General features: G+C 40.7%; 1 protein-coding gene and 1 long non-coding RNA gene across 5 annotated transcripts; one reads left to right on the top strand and one right to left on the bottom strand.

Annotated features, from left to right (window-relative positions):
- Positions 1 to 726: 726 nt before the first annotated feature.
- LOC136717407 (uncharacterized) lies at positions 727 to 2,699 on the bottom strand. The gene is made up of 3 exons (XR_010805224.1): positions 2,588 to 2,699; positions 2,182 to 2,215; positions 727 to 1,565 (listed from the first exon to the last, which is right to left on the bottom strand). It is a non-coding gene; the product is annotated as an uncharacterized LOC136717407 (long non-coding RNA).
- A 129-nt stretch (positions 2,700 to 2,828) lies between these two features.
- Positions 2,829 to 14,803, top strand: jdp2b (Jun dimerization protein 2b). 4 transcript variants are annotated; one of them, XM_066695023.1, is made up of 5 exons: positions 2,918 to 2,999; positions 5,507 to 5,636; positions 11,908 to 12,131; positions 13,221 to 13,325; positions 13,802 to 14,803. In XM_066695023.1, exons 2-5 carry the CDS (start codon positions 5,609 to 5,611, stop codon positions 13,985 to 13,987), a joined length of 543 nt encoding a protein of 180 aa, XP_066551120.1. In that variant the 5' UTR covers positions 2,918 to 2,999; positions 5,507 to 5,608; the 3' UTR covers positions 13,988 to 14,803. The 4 variants fall into 4 exon arrangements, with proteins under 4 accessions (XP_066551119.1, XP_066551121.1, XP_066551120.1 ...); XM_066695025.1 differs by having other exon boundaries at positions 5,507 to 5,640; XM_066695022.1 differs by lacking the exon at positions 5,507 to 5,636 and having other exon boundaries at positions 2,829 to 2,999.
- The last annotated feature ends 264 nt before the right edge of the window (positions 14,804 to 15,067 follow it).

Here is a 15,067-nt window from a genome sequence, read left to right as displayed (position 1 = left end):
AGATGGGGGAAAAGACTGCTGACTAACAATAGCTGTTGCCTAATCAGAAACTTGCCTTTTTGAAACCTATGTTGAGACTCTCAGATTATCTTACATTTTTGTTTTATAAAGAACTGATACAATGCTGGCTCGTACTGTCACACACTGTCGAGCTCATGAAAAGCAGCACACCATAAATCTAGCTTTGATAAAGGGACGTTTTTAAAAATGTATTTACGAAGCTTAACCATTACACACAAAGAGTGCTCTGTGTCGGCAGCTGGAGGACCTGGGGTAACTGTGCACATGACTTCCTTTCAAAGGTCGTCCATTTTAAGCATCCATTTTGTGTATGTTTTTATCACTATTGATTTGTTGTTCTGGTAAAGCCCTTCGACATGACTGCTTTTTAATGGCGCTATATAAGATAAGGTTTACTAGTGTATACTGCAATCCGCTGACTTCCATAGATCCGAATTAGCCTTGGTGAGAAAAGGAAAAGTTTAATTCCTGAACTGTGTAATACTGTATTTCAAAACACAACAACAATTTCCTAGGCTTCTGTCTTCTGTTTTATTTATTAATGTATCTTAATGGCATTTGATAAGCCATATTAATGTTTTTTATTTATAAATTCACTTTTGTGTATTAGAGGAAATTATTGTCAATATTGTCTTCATCATTTTATTGAGTGAATCCAGTGTGCATAAACTCAACTGAACTTACTGTTCCCCCTGTGTGGTCTTATATTATTTAGTCTTTATTAATGTGTACAGTAAACATAGAGCTAATTTGATCATAGCCAAAATTCAGTCATTCTCCTTAGTGGCTTCGGGTTCACACGACACTGCAGACCTAACTTTTCTCTACTGAAATTATATAACATTATTTTACCAATCATGCTTTACTGACTAGGACACTCAGTAAGGAAATGACTGGGTGATTCCCAGCCCTTTCCTTTAAATTGTGAGTACAATTTATTTTATAGCAGAAGAGCAGACACAATAGGATTGAGTATATCTGGTACTCACTGTTAGCTTTTTCAAACAGCTATGGAACCACAAAAAACAGTAACGTAGTGTGGAAAGTGAATTTAAAGTTAAATGTATGTCACTAGAATTTGAGGTCATTTAACTCAATTTACAGCTGGTTTCTTCATTTTCTGTGTTTATAAGGCTGTGGAATGGACTTTTTCTGAGACAAACATTATATGGGATGAGACACTTTTTGCTTAAAATGCACGCCATTATAGAATTTACTGTGATTTAAATCCTGTTGAAATGTAGTACATACAAATGTAATGCTATCAACAAAAGTGAATCTATGAGACTAAGTGTCCAAATGCCTGTTACTTGAAACCCTAAGTTACATGGTAGATATTCATTACTCCAAGCGAGCTCTTTCACTATATTTATTGGTCACGTACGTGCTGCACCCACTGCCTGCTTGGCACGAGTTGGGCAATCTTAAGAAAGCAATTTCTCAGAGAGAGGTTATCATTACAAATTTGCCCTTGACCAGAATGGAAGGAGTGCTTACCACTATGGAGAAATGCCTCATGGTTGTCAAATGTCATCCAGGGTTACCTGTCAAAGGGGAACTTCAGTTCAGTGTCATATTATAGTCACAGATAAAACTGTCCCTACTATATATAGGATATTGCTTATATGCTGCTCCGATTATGCCAACTTGAGGCCTTTGCTCACAGCTTCATTTTTAACAACCATGAGGCTTAGTCCTTCAAACCTCCCAGCCCATAAAGTCGTATAACGGGGCTTAAAAGCACTCCTGACTCATATTCATATGTAGCAGGTAGGGATTTAACAGAGAGACTTTGTGTCTCTTGTTTCCTTACAGTGATACTGTTACACAAAACCATATGAAGCCCTCATACAGTGAAATGAGTCCCATACAGACGTTTATGTGAATTTTGGTATCCTTGTTATTTTTTGCTTACATAGGCATTGAAGAGCGGTCAAATATCATTTTGGAAAGGTTGATGACCCTAAAAAGAGGTTCCTGGAAGAGTTTCCTCAATAGTATTGTTGCCAGTGGATCCATAAAACACTGCTAGGTTTTGAATGAACTCTGTGTACATTTTTTTTTTTTTGCATTTGTATTAAAGGACGAATTCCAATCTTTTTAATGATGAAAAAAAAATGTCTTGCAGTTGTTCTACTGGGTTATAATGAAAACACACACCTGATATGTAGGGGTTCTTCGTGGCTGTCCCAACCTACATTTTACGGAATAACTGGCATTGTTAATTCATGTCCATCTCTCTCAAAAAAAAAAAAAAAAACACAGAGATCTGATGCAAGTACTGATAATTGCTTCCCCATGTAAATGAGCCTCTTTAAACTGCAATTAGGTGCTACAGAGCATGGCACCTGTTAATTGGCGGGTGTGCTCTAGCAATCCTCCCAGTGAAAAGAATAGAAAGTGGTTGTTAGTGGAGCTGTTTCTAAAAATACCTTTCTGTGCTTATATTTAGTAAAACTATGAATAACGCCCATTTTCATAAAAAAGGATGCACTCTCCTCTAAAAAAGGCACTACCATTGAATTACAGGCCGAACTAACAAAACACATCCCAAGTGTTTGTTTACCTCAAAGAAAAAAATGTAGGCGGTGGTGTTTTTGTTGAGTTTTACTGATACTTTTTGGGCAGAGCGATGATGCGATGATGATGCAGGTGTGGGCTGTTTGTTTGCAGAGGGATTCCCGTGTGCGCTGCGTGGGTGGGTCGATCTGCGGCGGCGCGGCGGTGTTGCCGTGTTGTTTGTTTGGTCGCTAGGGGCGGGGATTCGAGAATGTCTTCTTCCAGTTCTACGCGTTACTGTATTTTTACATCCCTGCTTACGTCTGGCTGGCACAAGTAGGTTCCGCATTCCCAAACCCTCCCAGATAGGGATCGGTATAAAAACGGGCTGATGCAACGATTTCCACTCTTTAAAAGCTACATCCGACCTTCAGCTGACCTGAAAAACGAATTTCTATCGGATTTAAGACCAAAGGCAGGTAAATTCACATCAAAAGTATTTCGGACAGAAAAAAGTTAGATCGGTTAAGCTAGCGGCACGCATGGAGTTTGAATAAAGTTGCGCAACTTTTTTAAACAGGCTTTCCTGCCACCCTGCAGAGTCTCTGGGACTCAGACAAGCTCCAGTCCCATTTAGCGACGTGCTGTTGCCCTGTGTTTTACGTTGTGTAGATGCAGTAGCAAGGTTTTGCATGCATTTCGTGTGCTTTGCGATGTTTGTGTGCACGTTTTCTCTCTTCTTTAAAAAAAAAAAAAAAATCCGTTTGCAAGAGCTTGCACAACTGGGAAGACTCGACATTTTCTTCTCTTGGGGCTTTTTTTTTTCCCACTAATAATCTGAGATGGGAGCCAAAACAGAAACTAATGAAAGTCAGATGGAAAAGAGGCACGCCAGTTATTCTTTATTGAATTGTTTGCATTTGCATTTGTATTAAACGGTTATATCTATTAACATGAAGGGCATTAACGAGCTGCAGAAGTTACACGGAGTTACGTAAGACATGAACACACTTTAACCGAACAATAACTTCCGCTCTTCGGGGGCAGTTTTTGCTTGTGAAAAGTTAATTTATAGGCGTTTATTTAAGGTTGGCAGATTTACAGAGGTGACTGGTACAATGACAGGTTTTAAACTCACTTTTGAAGTTGCTTGATCGGTTTCGTGAAGATGTCATGTGCAGCTCGTCTTATTCATTTGCATTGATTTGTCCCTTGGCTTTAATAACACGTGTAATTGCTAGATTCCTATGTCTATTACATCTTATTGCAAGACAATCATATGTGGCAGTGGCAAAAGTGTTATTCCTGACCTTTCCTGCACAAAGTTATTGATCATGTTTATTTTGCCGATAATATGACGTTTGCAGCAATACTTTTGAAACCAATCAGGCTGTGGATACGTTTATTGAAGTCCTTGTGTAGCTGCAATTGTTAATATCAATTTGTATCTGTTCTTCAAAGAGCAACAGCTGGCGCTTAAATTTCACCTCTGTTTCCTGAAAGCAATTGACATTCACTGCACTGTACTCTACTAGTTGCCAACTTAAATCTTAAATTATTACATATTTTTTATTACATATATTATATATACCCTTTTGCATTTGTATACTGTACAATATTATTTGGGGAAACTGGCTTCCGAAAGGCAAAAGTAATCCTGTGCATTAGAAAATACTTTTTCTGTATGAAAACTATATTAAACAGCCAATTAAACAGTCAATATGTGGCTCATAATGAGAACTACATTTTATGCTCTTCAGTGAATTCCTGGAAAGTATTTTCAGTGAACCAGCTGGCCGAGCTTTGTGTATCACTTCTATGTTTCTATTGAGGGATGGATGCATTGTGGTCCATCACTTCATAATTCATAATCACAAACAATGTGATAGACAGAGGCCTTGCATCAATCACAGCTGGTATGTTCGCCATTTTTTGTTATTTGACACTATTGTGAGCATATTTGCACTATTATGCTGTTCTGAAATATCTCAAATTCTGCTTTATTATATATTATTTGGGTTTATTATGTTACTTTCTGTATTATTTGCTTATAATTTTTACATGGCCAATTAAGTCCCTTTTAAAGCTCATCAGAGTAGTTAATTTAATTGATGTCATTCTAAACCCGAATGGTTATGCTTTTATTTAGAATAGTTTTCCTATGCTTTGCAGTTTTGTTCTTTCTTACAAAACCTCAATGTGTATGCCATACATCTGGGACCTTGTTTAAAAGCTTGTTTTGGATTGTTAACAAAACTAAAGCTTGCATACATGCACATACAACTGAACATCTCTTTTCATGTTATGTTCACAACAGACAAGGAGTTTGAAGTGCAACAGGAGTGTTTGCAAGCTTGTTGAATTTGAATGACACTGTTGCCGAAACTCATCTGTGTTCTTGTCAAGACACTTGTAAACTGAGTTTTATTGTCACAAAATTTTGATGCTTTTGGGTTTCTGACTAGAATTTCGTCAAACATTATATAGACTTATTTTTTATACACATTCAAAATGAACAGAAATAATATAAAATTCTGTATGTTATAATTCTACTGTTATATTAAATACTTAACATTAAGTCAAACCTTTTCTTTGGAGACGTGCTGGGTGAGTAGGGCCATGGGCCAGTAAAAAGGGCAACATTCAAACAGTCAGAAAGGTGTTACATTAATTGGTTCTGGAAGGAAAGTGAAGTAGAAAACAATATGCCAAGGGCTGGGAAAAACAAGGCAGGAAATTCTCAAGACTTAAACAATGCAATGAAAGAACACTTTCAAAAAAAATAATTAAGAAACAGATTTATAACAATTTGTTTTTGAGCGGCACTGATTTCTCTTCTTTTTAAAATAAAGCTAATATTTATTTTTGTAGAAAATGCATTTATGAAGTATGCACTCCAGTAGAGAGTTAAAAAATAATGTACTGGTTAAAAATCCATCCGGTATGGAAGTAAAGATGCATGTTTTCTCTCAATTGACTTCAACAGCTTTTTCTCAGCTGTGGAGAGTTTAGTCCGGCATCTCATTTCCAGCTATGCGTGTAACATCTAACCTGCTGCCTCCCAGAAAACTGTATATTGAGCCTCCACATGACTTATGGAACAGCAACTATGAACAGTAGGTAAATGTTTCAAAACCCTGAGTTGTTTTGTTCTCTCTAGAGAAAATGTTACCTTCTCTGACAGAGAAGCCATAATGAATTTGGATTTGTCTGTAAGAAGACGGCTACACATTTGGTGTGATATTCCAGTTTAATGGGGATAAACTATCTTAAAAGCTTACGATGGTTAGACATGGAAAATGGGGAGTCTTCAGTTTATTTTAAGAAGTAACATTGTCCTGTGTAGAGTGAAGCTATCTGTTTAAATATTTGAACATGACCCAGCACTCAGTACATCAGAGATACTGTAGTTTGCGTCTGTTTCCTGACACAAGCCAAGGGGTTAAGCTCATGTTTACCCCAGTCATTGTAACCAGAAGACTTTGTTTCAGTACATTAATCTGCAAGCTGTTTCTGTTTCTCAACATGCTATCGTAGTAAGCATAAAGAATCCAGAAGCATGAATGAAACCACAGCCATTAATATAATATTTTTAGGATAATTCCGAAGTGTACAAAAGTGATTCAGCTTTAAGATACCTTAATGGTCAATGCCATTAAAGCATTTGTAGCTCAGTTGTAGCTCATTAGTTATTAATGTAATTGCGCAACTGACCACTATAACTTGGGCACCACATATGTCTTCCAGATTTCCCTACTTTGACTAATTTAAAACCAACCAAAATTTGAGTTTAGTCCACAGCCCTAACTTTACTTTGTGACTTTTGCAAATAAACAAACAAACAAAAAACACTCTTACTGAGTAATTGCAGTACGGGTTGCAAGAATATGCATTACAGAAAATTCTGTTTCTCGTGGGAGCTGTAGTTGAAAACCTAGGAGTTTCCTGCCGTATGTTTAACATGGACAACGTCATGGAATTCACCACCATATGTTACATAACCCAGTGATTGCTTTAACAAAGCCTGCGTTAAATCCTTTTTAAACACTGCTTGTTTTATGTGTGACTGTAGGGGTTGCATAAGTTTGGGTTTGTCCTGTATGTCTTATGTGTTGTTCAAACTGTGAAATAAATTATCTTCTTTAGATTACAAAAGCAAGACATGAAGGTTAAGAGATGTGGAAAAGTTTTATAAGGAGTTATTGTAATCTGAGTTAGTTTCCTGGGTAGTGGTGTACTTTAGAGTCCTAAGAATAAAAGTCTTGCCACTTGTGAAGTACAATTCTACATGGACACTGTAGCGGTGCTTTTGCGTTCCTGAAGCCTTGATACATTGATGGTGTCTTAGCTATCCTCTATATCATCTCAGACATGAGTTCTAATTGCACAGTGACCTCTGAGTGTAACACACCTCACATACAGGCTGACACCGCAACTGTCCTCCGCGAATGACCTGAACCTACCACTTTGACTTGAGTGCATTTATGAATGAGTGTCGCGAGAAAACCGTCAGGAAAAGACTTGACTCAGTGTGTCAAAGTCTTCCGCAGTCTATTGCCAGGGCGCTAATCCCTCATAACAAAACTGCCCCAGGGGGAATGTGCTTTAGGGATGCTGCTGATGGGAACAGAAATGCCATTTATAATCTGGGTCAGGGAGCAGACTCGGGAACAGCACCGGCCTTCCTCGCTGCCTGTGCCTTGGCTGGCAGGTTGAGAGCAGGTTTGGAAACTGAATTCTGCAAGGATAAGGGGACGACACTGTTTTGTATGTGATTGGGACAGTGGTGAATTTTAGATGGTGTGGGACAGTTTTTTGTCCCCTGTTGAAAAGCTCTCCATGCTTAAGGTTGTCATCATAATTTACAGTAGTCAACAGGCTGCAGCTTAACGACAAAAACTATTTTTGCTAGTGGATGCCATTGTCCCGGCAGCTGCTAAACTGAATAATATCTGTCAGGCTTTGGTGGTCTGGACAGCAGGGACAAGGGACGGGCTAATGTAGCACAGAAGGCACTTTTGTTACTTGACCTACTTGATTTAGTCTGTAGTAGCACTTTAAGGTGTCTTGCTTGCAGTAGGCCTTGGTATTGACTTCTGTAGGGTTAATCTCTCCGCTAGGATGATCTGTGGTGTTGCCCATAACATTACATGCTATGATGCTCTCAACCAAATCTTTTCTGCAGTGTTATTTCAAGATCTCGATTTATTTTAGGATTATCTCGAAATCACAGGATGATTGCTTGTAAACTTAAGATATCTTGTGATCACATATAGATCACGTAATGGAAATATTGAGTTCGTGAGATGATGAAGATTTATTTATTGATGTACTACTTTTAATTCCATCATGGCCTGAGTGAGCTGCAGATTCCAGACTGGAGTGAAGAACTTTGCTCCCGAACGTTCCTGAGAGGAAACCTTTTCCATAAGAATATGCCTCATTTTCCATTTTAGCTTATAATACTCTCCAGACAAATCATACTTTGTAATGCAGTGAGGTAGATCTAGCAGTTTTGTGCAAGAGATTGCATTCGGAGTCTTCAAATGAACAGTCCAGTTCAGGCGTCTGTAAGATGCATCACTGCAATGTTGCAATCTGTATCAACACAGTGCTTTTTGGACTTTTTCATTTTTGTCTTTTTCTTTATTTTATCCCCGCACCTCCCTTGTCCCCCTGATTTCTCTAAGCTCAACACAGTATGGAGAAAAACTTATTTTATGCTTTTATGATGTATGTGTTAGTGAGCGGTCAGCGCTATCCCAGTGCATAGTTCAAATATTTGTTATACTTACTCAGATCCTGCAATGTGAAAAGCAAAAAAAGACGAGAAAACAGGGAAGGGAGGGGGGTGGGTTAGGTCTGGTTCTGTAAAATGCGGTCTGCACCCTTTATTCAGCTTTCTTCTGTTATGAAATGTTGTTTTTTAACATTCATCTTCCAAGACTCAAATGTTCTCCCGATGTTAAAGGTTCCTTCAGAGCTGGAGCTGTTAATTGCCTTGAGGAATGGAGCAGGAAATGGTCCCGTTTCGACAGGCACTGGGTTTAGACATAGATGAATTATGTAAGCACGGCGATCTCGACATTTGTGCAGTTTTTTGTGAAAATATGAAGGGGAAAAAAAGGGGGGGGGGAGGAGAAAGGAACCTGAAACACACGCATGCACTGAAAAAGCCAAAACCCCAAAAATGATTATTTTGGCCCGTCGCCAGAGTGTCTTGAGTGCAGTTTTATTCTATTTCATAACTAATACATAACATTTCCGCTCCACTCCCATCTAAACTTTGGACACAGCTGCCCCTACACAGTCCTAGAAAGCGGTGTCTGCGAGCCCAGCGCCACTTGAGTGGGTCTCTTTGTTTCGGGCACATTCTTCAGAACCCGGTTGTGGCATTGGTTTTTCTGCTTGGCTGAAATAGCATAGCGGGGGGTACTACGTCATCGCGGGCAAACTAATAATGTCAGCTGAAATCTGCAAATGGAAATGCAGTTTGAGGAAGTTGTTTTCGAACCCCCAACAACCCAATAACCCACCCATCCCGACAGCATGGGGCACATTAATGCTCTAGGAAGCTGATGATTCACCACCACCTCAACCAGACTGAGTAAGGACAGCAGTTGGTCTATTTTTTGTTATGGCTTGCATGCCGTCGTGCCCATACAGGTGCTTGGTGTCAGTGCAGGGCTGTGCCAGTTTGTGGTGTGGGAAGGGAGGGGAGCTGTTGGGCCCTTGGGGAAATCTGGCAGTAGATAAGACAGATCTGTCGGACGATGTTGGGCCCCTGCAGACTGTGGTGATTCTCAGGTGCTGTTCTCGTGTGTATCATTGAGTCGGGGCAGGAGGAAAGGACTGACCCTGTAAGACCTGTCCAATCATGGTCGAGGTGAACTCAGGGCTCGGGCAGGGTGGGAGTACATTAAGGGACACCCACATGGTTGGCAGGGTAATATAAGTCCATGGCACAACAATACTGCACACCTGTAGAGTCTTGCTTTTCTGTTTCTTATTCCTACAGATGTTATTTCTTTATTTGAATAAATGGCAGAACTTGTAGAAATTAGGGAGACTAGTTGCAGTGGGTAATCAATCTGATCACTGTGTGTGGTACTGGCTAGAAGCTGCCTGTTGTTGGCATTGCTGAAGTCTCACTGCTGCAGGAAACAGCTTGATACTTTTAGCATTCGAAACGGTTTTCATTCATTTATTTGTGCATTTAGGAAAGCATTTGTTTTGCACGAGAATGTTTCTGACTTGCATCTTCTTTAGGTTGGCAGTCTTCAAGTATGTGAGCTGAGGGGCTCCTTCTAAAAGCACAAGACTTGTCCCATCAGCTCCTGTTTCAGGGGAACTGTGGCTTTGAATTCACTGGAATCAGATTTTAAACCATACGGATAATGACAGGCAGAGTTTCCCTGGCAAGTCACAACAGGTGCTGCCTGGAAAACAATACAAGATAGAAGTCCCTGCACAGTTTGTGCTGCGAGAGTTATTTGAGGAAAGGTAAAGCAACTTTTCTTCAAAGGCAGATAAACTGTGGGTTTTGGTGATCACACTGGATGCTGATGGCAGAGGGCAGGGATCAACCATTAAGTTAATGTCATTGTCTGACACCAACTCCCTCCCATCGAAATGCACCGTCTCTAATATGCAAATACACTGACATACAGAAAACCTTGTACTTTGCAAACCTGGGGAGAGCGTGATATATTTTTTGGCAGTGTTGTCCTCCGTTCTCCTTGGGCTAAATGGGGAATGCGTCTGGGTCTGCTTTTGAGTAGAACTCTTCATTGCAGCTCCAGTAATAACAGACCAACTGTGCCAAGTGTTCTGTAAATGGAAGTATAGATACTGTAAGAAAAAAAAAAGTAAAATAAAATAAAATAATAAAAATAATAATAAAATGGTTTGTTGGAACTTGGCTTCGGCCTCCTTGCTCCACAACTGGCCAGCAATTCATGCTTAAGCTGTTGGCTTCCAGAGGTTTACCCCGGGAGAGTGTCTGCAAGGCAGTCAACTTCAGCACTGCCGTCTGTGTACGACACTGGCTAATGAAAATGGACTGGGAATTGAACATGCTTGGAAACAGACCAATGAAATTGCCCGTGTCAGGGCAAGCTTTAGGAATCTGGCGCTCCAGTGACAAGGCACATTAGAGACGCCAAACGCTGTGGCTGCAACCGCCACACCTTGCAGATTAAAACAAAACCGTCCAGGGCCCAGGAGGGTGGGGTGCTTTGAGGATGGGGTTATATAATGTCATTCTTTTTGTCTCCGTTTATTACTTTATTTTTAAATATATTTTAACAATGACATTTCAGTAAAGCATTTAAAGGCAAAACTTCGACTCCTTTGCATTAGAGATCTGATGCCTAAATTTGGTTTCCTGCCCAGTCCTGTCAAACTATTTATTGCCATTATTAAGCTAATTCAGTTGCAGCGCTTCAATAATCAGTTCTGCAATGAAGACCCGTCGGTGCCAGAATATTATAACTTGCTTCTCAGGGCAGGAATGAAATACCCAGAGTAGGTCTCAGGTTGCATTATTGTATCGCATATAACATTTGTTTTTAATTTAACCAGTGCTCTTGACCAAGTTTCTGCCTTACAATAATTACAAAGATTATTTGCTTCTGGAGCCATTTCCTCTGCATGTTAAGCTGCATTCCCCTAAATTATGTTTAGTGCAATTCATGGACTTAAACTATACTGATGACTTCCATCCAATGAGCTTTTGCCATTGCCTGTCAAAACGAGCGTTACCTGTATTCCCCCAGGGCTATCTTTATCAAGTGGGTTTAACTCCAAATATTGCAGGATATGCATAGGTACTTGATGCCATGGCAACCGTGTGCTCTTGTTTAAATATAAATCTAATAAATCACACCCACATAGTAGAAAATCGCTTCAGTACGGCTCAGTGCAGAAGTGAGAGCTCTCGAGGAGCCTCCGCTGTCTCAGGTATGAACAGACGACTGAAGTTTCTGTTGAGTCGGTGTGGGACGGCTTGGAAGTGGGTTATGAATGGTGCTAGAAATCTCCAAGAAAAGCAACTTGTTCAGATTAGTGACCGCTGTGGGAAACCTTTTAATTGGCTCTATGATCGTGGTGAAAGAGTTCCCTTGAACTGGTGTGGCACTGTGTCTCTGGGCTGTGGATGTAGGTTAATAGGTTAAGCTTTTGATGTCGGGAAAGTGCTGCTCTCTTCATATCATGTGGTCTGTGAAGACAAACCCTTGTGTCTGGAGGACTGACATTTCCTTCCAGTTCTGCGAGGCAGCGGCTGCTCGTGTCAAAGGTTGTTATTTCAGGAGCGGCACTGGTGGCTGGGAGAGTGGCACCGACTCCAGACCTGTTAACGTTGTGTTTTTTCCCTTTCCTTGGCAGCTGTGGTTGTAGCTGGGCCTGACATGATGCCTGGACAGATACCAGACCCCTCGCTGACGGCAGGTTCTCTCCCCAGTCTCGGGCCGCTGGCCGGCATCCCGTCCACCACTCTGACCACCGAGGAGCTGAAGTACGCCGACATCCGCAACATCGGGGCCATGCTCTCGCCGCTGCACTTCCTGGGGGTCAAACTGGGGAAGAGGCCGTCAGCATTAAAGGGAGAGGTGAGCATGGCATGCTGGGAGGCAGGCAGGGCCTGGAGGGACAGGGGATATGGCACTCTGTCAGCTCCAGTTATCTCCTGCTCTTTTTGTGACATTTTGAATAGTGCGAAATGTAAGATTAAATGTATGAAAAGCAAGTAAGGTCAAATTTGCATGTGCTTTCCTTGCATATAAAGTCGCGCTTGTTGTATGGTCTCACAAAACATACACCTGTTTCCGTGTCTTGAGTTCTGTCCTGGGGACTGCTTAAAGACTCTACCTTTGCTTAGAAACTCAAGAAGTTGTATTTATTTATTTATTTATTTTTCCCCACACGAAGTTTGTGGAAATACATGTCACATTGTTCTCTGCCACAGTTCAAATTGTGGGAATGCACATGCATATATAGCCCACATGGTTTTATGCCAAATATAATCTATCGGCCTGCACGCACAATGTCTTTATTCCATGCATCTTTCACTGCAATTAAATTATTCCTGTCAGTTTAACAAGGTGTGTCTTTAGGGCTGTTTAAATGAGCAGTCGATGTATATTTTCATATGAAACATTTGAAAATTCAATAAACATGACACTGCCTCTCATGCAGCGCTGGTGAGGGAACACTGTAGTTTTCTTTTTTCTTTTTCTGGCGTCTGAAACCACGCTGACAGACATGGAACAGCATTTTCCCCCCATTAATCTTACAAAAAAAATACATAAAAAAATGTTAAACATCCTATAGCAGCTACAGCAAGCCTTTGCAGGTTAGTGACGGGCACCCCCTACTGGCCACAAAGAGAACGGCACTATTAGGAAGGATTTATGTAATGTAAAATTTCTGTTGATCACTTCCATCTCTACATTGTTTTATCTTTTTTTAAATGGTTAAGGGCTTCTTTGATATGACATATTTCTTAACATATAAGTAGTTTTAGAGTGTAGTTAAGTACCACAAATGCTACACTTACCCTTACAGTTCTGAATTAAATATTATTTCAGTACAGTAATGCACATAGGCTGTGTTCACGTCTGCGGCCTGTGTTAGCGGGGCTGAAGGCTTTGCTAGGCCATGGCAGAGAGGCTGACTGGGTGTTCTTCTTGTGCTTGCAGATGGATGAGGAAGAAGAGAGGAGGAAAAGAAGGCGAGAGAAAAACAAAGTGGCGGCAGCACGATGTCGAAATAAAAAGAAAGAGCGCACCGAGTTTCTACAAAGGGTGAGTGTGAGTCGTGGAGAAGGTGTTTGGATGTGTGCGGTGGTGGCGGAAAGGGTGCTGTTTTCACCAGCACACAACTGATCATTTTCTTATTGCCATCCAGGCGTGGGGCACAAGTTCCTCTGTGCCCTTTAATGGCATCTCTCAGAGAACCTGTTTAATTTAATGTCCGTACCACCCCAGCCATGATTTTAGACACCACTAGAATTTCAATACACATTTGCTGTCCTCTCTCTCAGAGCCACAGGGAGAGACGCACACCAATAATGGCAACATAAATCACAAGTAAAATGTTAAAGAGCTTTACAAATTCAGATCGCCTTCGTCACTGAAGAAGGCAGAGGTTATTGGTTCTGTTGATTCCTCCAGGTTGTACATGCGTGCGTGTGTGTGTGTGTATATGTGCGTGCGTGCGTGCGTGCGTGCGTGCGTGTTTGACCCAGGGACGTGACGCGAATATCCGTGCTGCCTTGCAGGAGTCGGAGCGGCTGGAGGTGATGAACGCCGAGCTGAAGGCGCAGATCGAGGAGCTGAAACACGAGCGGCAGCAACTCATCGTCATGCTGAACCGACACCGGCCCACCTGCATCGTCAGGACGGACAGCGTGAAGACCCCCGACAGCGAGGCCAACCCCCTGCTGGAGCAGCTGGCTGCCAAGTGAAGGCTGGGCCTGCAGGCTGGATGGGCTGCTCCCCGCCCTGGACTTTGTAGCGCAGCTAGAGTCAGCAGCACTTAGATCTTCACGGAGGAATTTGAAGGAAGCCGAGATCTCCCGTCGAGTCCTTTAGAAAAGGGTAGCTCCGTGAGGCGGTGATGTGGCAGTGCTTTTTCTATGTTTTTTTTATTCATTTTGATTTTTGCTCTTCACTGCCACAAAGTTACTGCTGCCATCACTACAGACAAAAAGAAGAAACACTCTAAAACAATGTAGATCTGTTCTGGTCTCAGGTACTCAGACAGAGTTTGTTTGTTTGTTTGTTTTGCCAATGTATACTGGTTAAATAAACAGTTATAGTATTTTATATTATTGTTTATATCCTGCCCTTGACTATGGCAGTCTCCGGTTGAACCGATTAAGGTGACGCAGGCGTCATTAAAGCACATATATATGTATTGTTTACAGTCTTGCTGTTACATCATTGTTACTTCCAATTTTACATTGTATTTTTTATGAGTTTTTTATACTGCAATGTGTATATATATATAAATATTATAAAAATATATATGATATGTAATCACTAGATGTGATGCATTTTACATTTCTGTTACAAACAGATATACCTTTTTTTATTCTGATGTGTTGTGTGTTTTCAATGTGCTTTTTTTTCTCCTCTTTTGTTCGTTTTATTTACTGAGAGGGAGTCTGGAAAACCTCCTTTCCCAGCTCAATGTCTTCCCCATGGCCATTTGTAACTTTTCAAACATTTATGTCTTTGTTACTCTGTTCTATACTAATTAAATCTTATTTTTAAAAATACTGAGAGGTACTCAGAGTGCTTAAATCAATGTTTTGCATATACACAGTGTTGTCTCAATTAGACATGTTGCTCATTTGCAATTTTATTTCAGATCTAAAAGGTTCTGTAGATTTACATTAATCTGTTTTTGGGTAGTAGTTCCTGTTTTTTCCCTAGTAGCTTTACGCTACGTTGTTAATTTTAGGGTAGCTTGTAAAATAAGCAACCATCAGGTGCAACTTATTTTATATAAAAACATGAGGTTTATTAATCATGAAAGATAC

This window comes from Amia ocellicauda, chromosome 21 (genome assembly GCF_036373705.1).
Source record: "Amia ocellicauda isolate fAmiCal2 chromosome 21, fAmiCal2.hap1, whole genome shotgun sequence".
NCBI classification, from domain to species: Eukaryota; Metazoa; Chordata; class Actinopteri; order Amiiformes; family Amiidae; genus Amia; species Amia ocellicauda.
The sequence above is the reverse complement of the archived record's forward strand: the minus strand, read 5'-3'. Positions and strand labels throughout refer to the sequence as shown.

Bases quoted from the DNA above. Each gene is read 5' to 3' on its own strand.
- jdp2b (XM_066695022.1), top strand. From the start codon at position 2,912: ATGCAACGATTTCCACTCTTTAAAAGCTACATCCGACCTTCAGCTGAC. The intron at 3,000-11,907 runs GTAAATTCACAT...TTTCCTTGGCAG, and splicing joins GGATTTAAGACCAAAGGCAG to CTGTGGTTGTAGCTGGGCCT. The intron at 12,132-13,220 runs GTGAGCATGGCA...TTGTGCTTGCAG, and splicing joins CGTCAGCATTAAAGGGAGAG to ATGGATGAGGAAGAAGAGAG.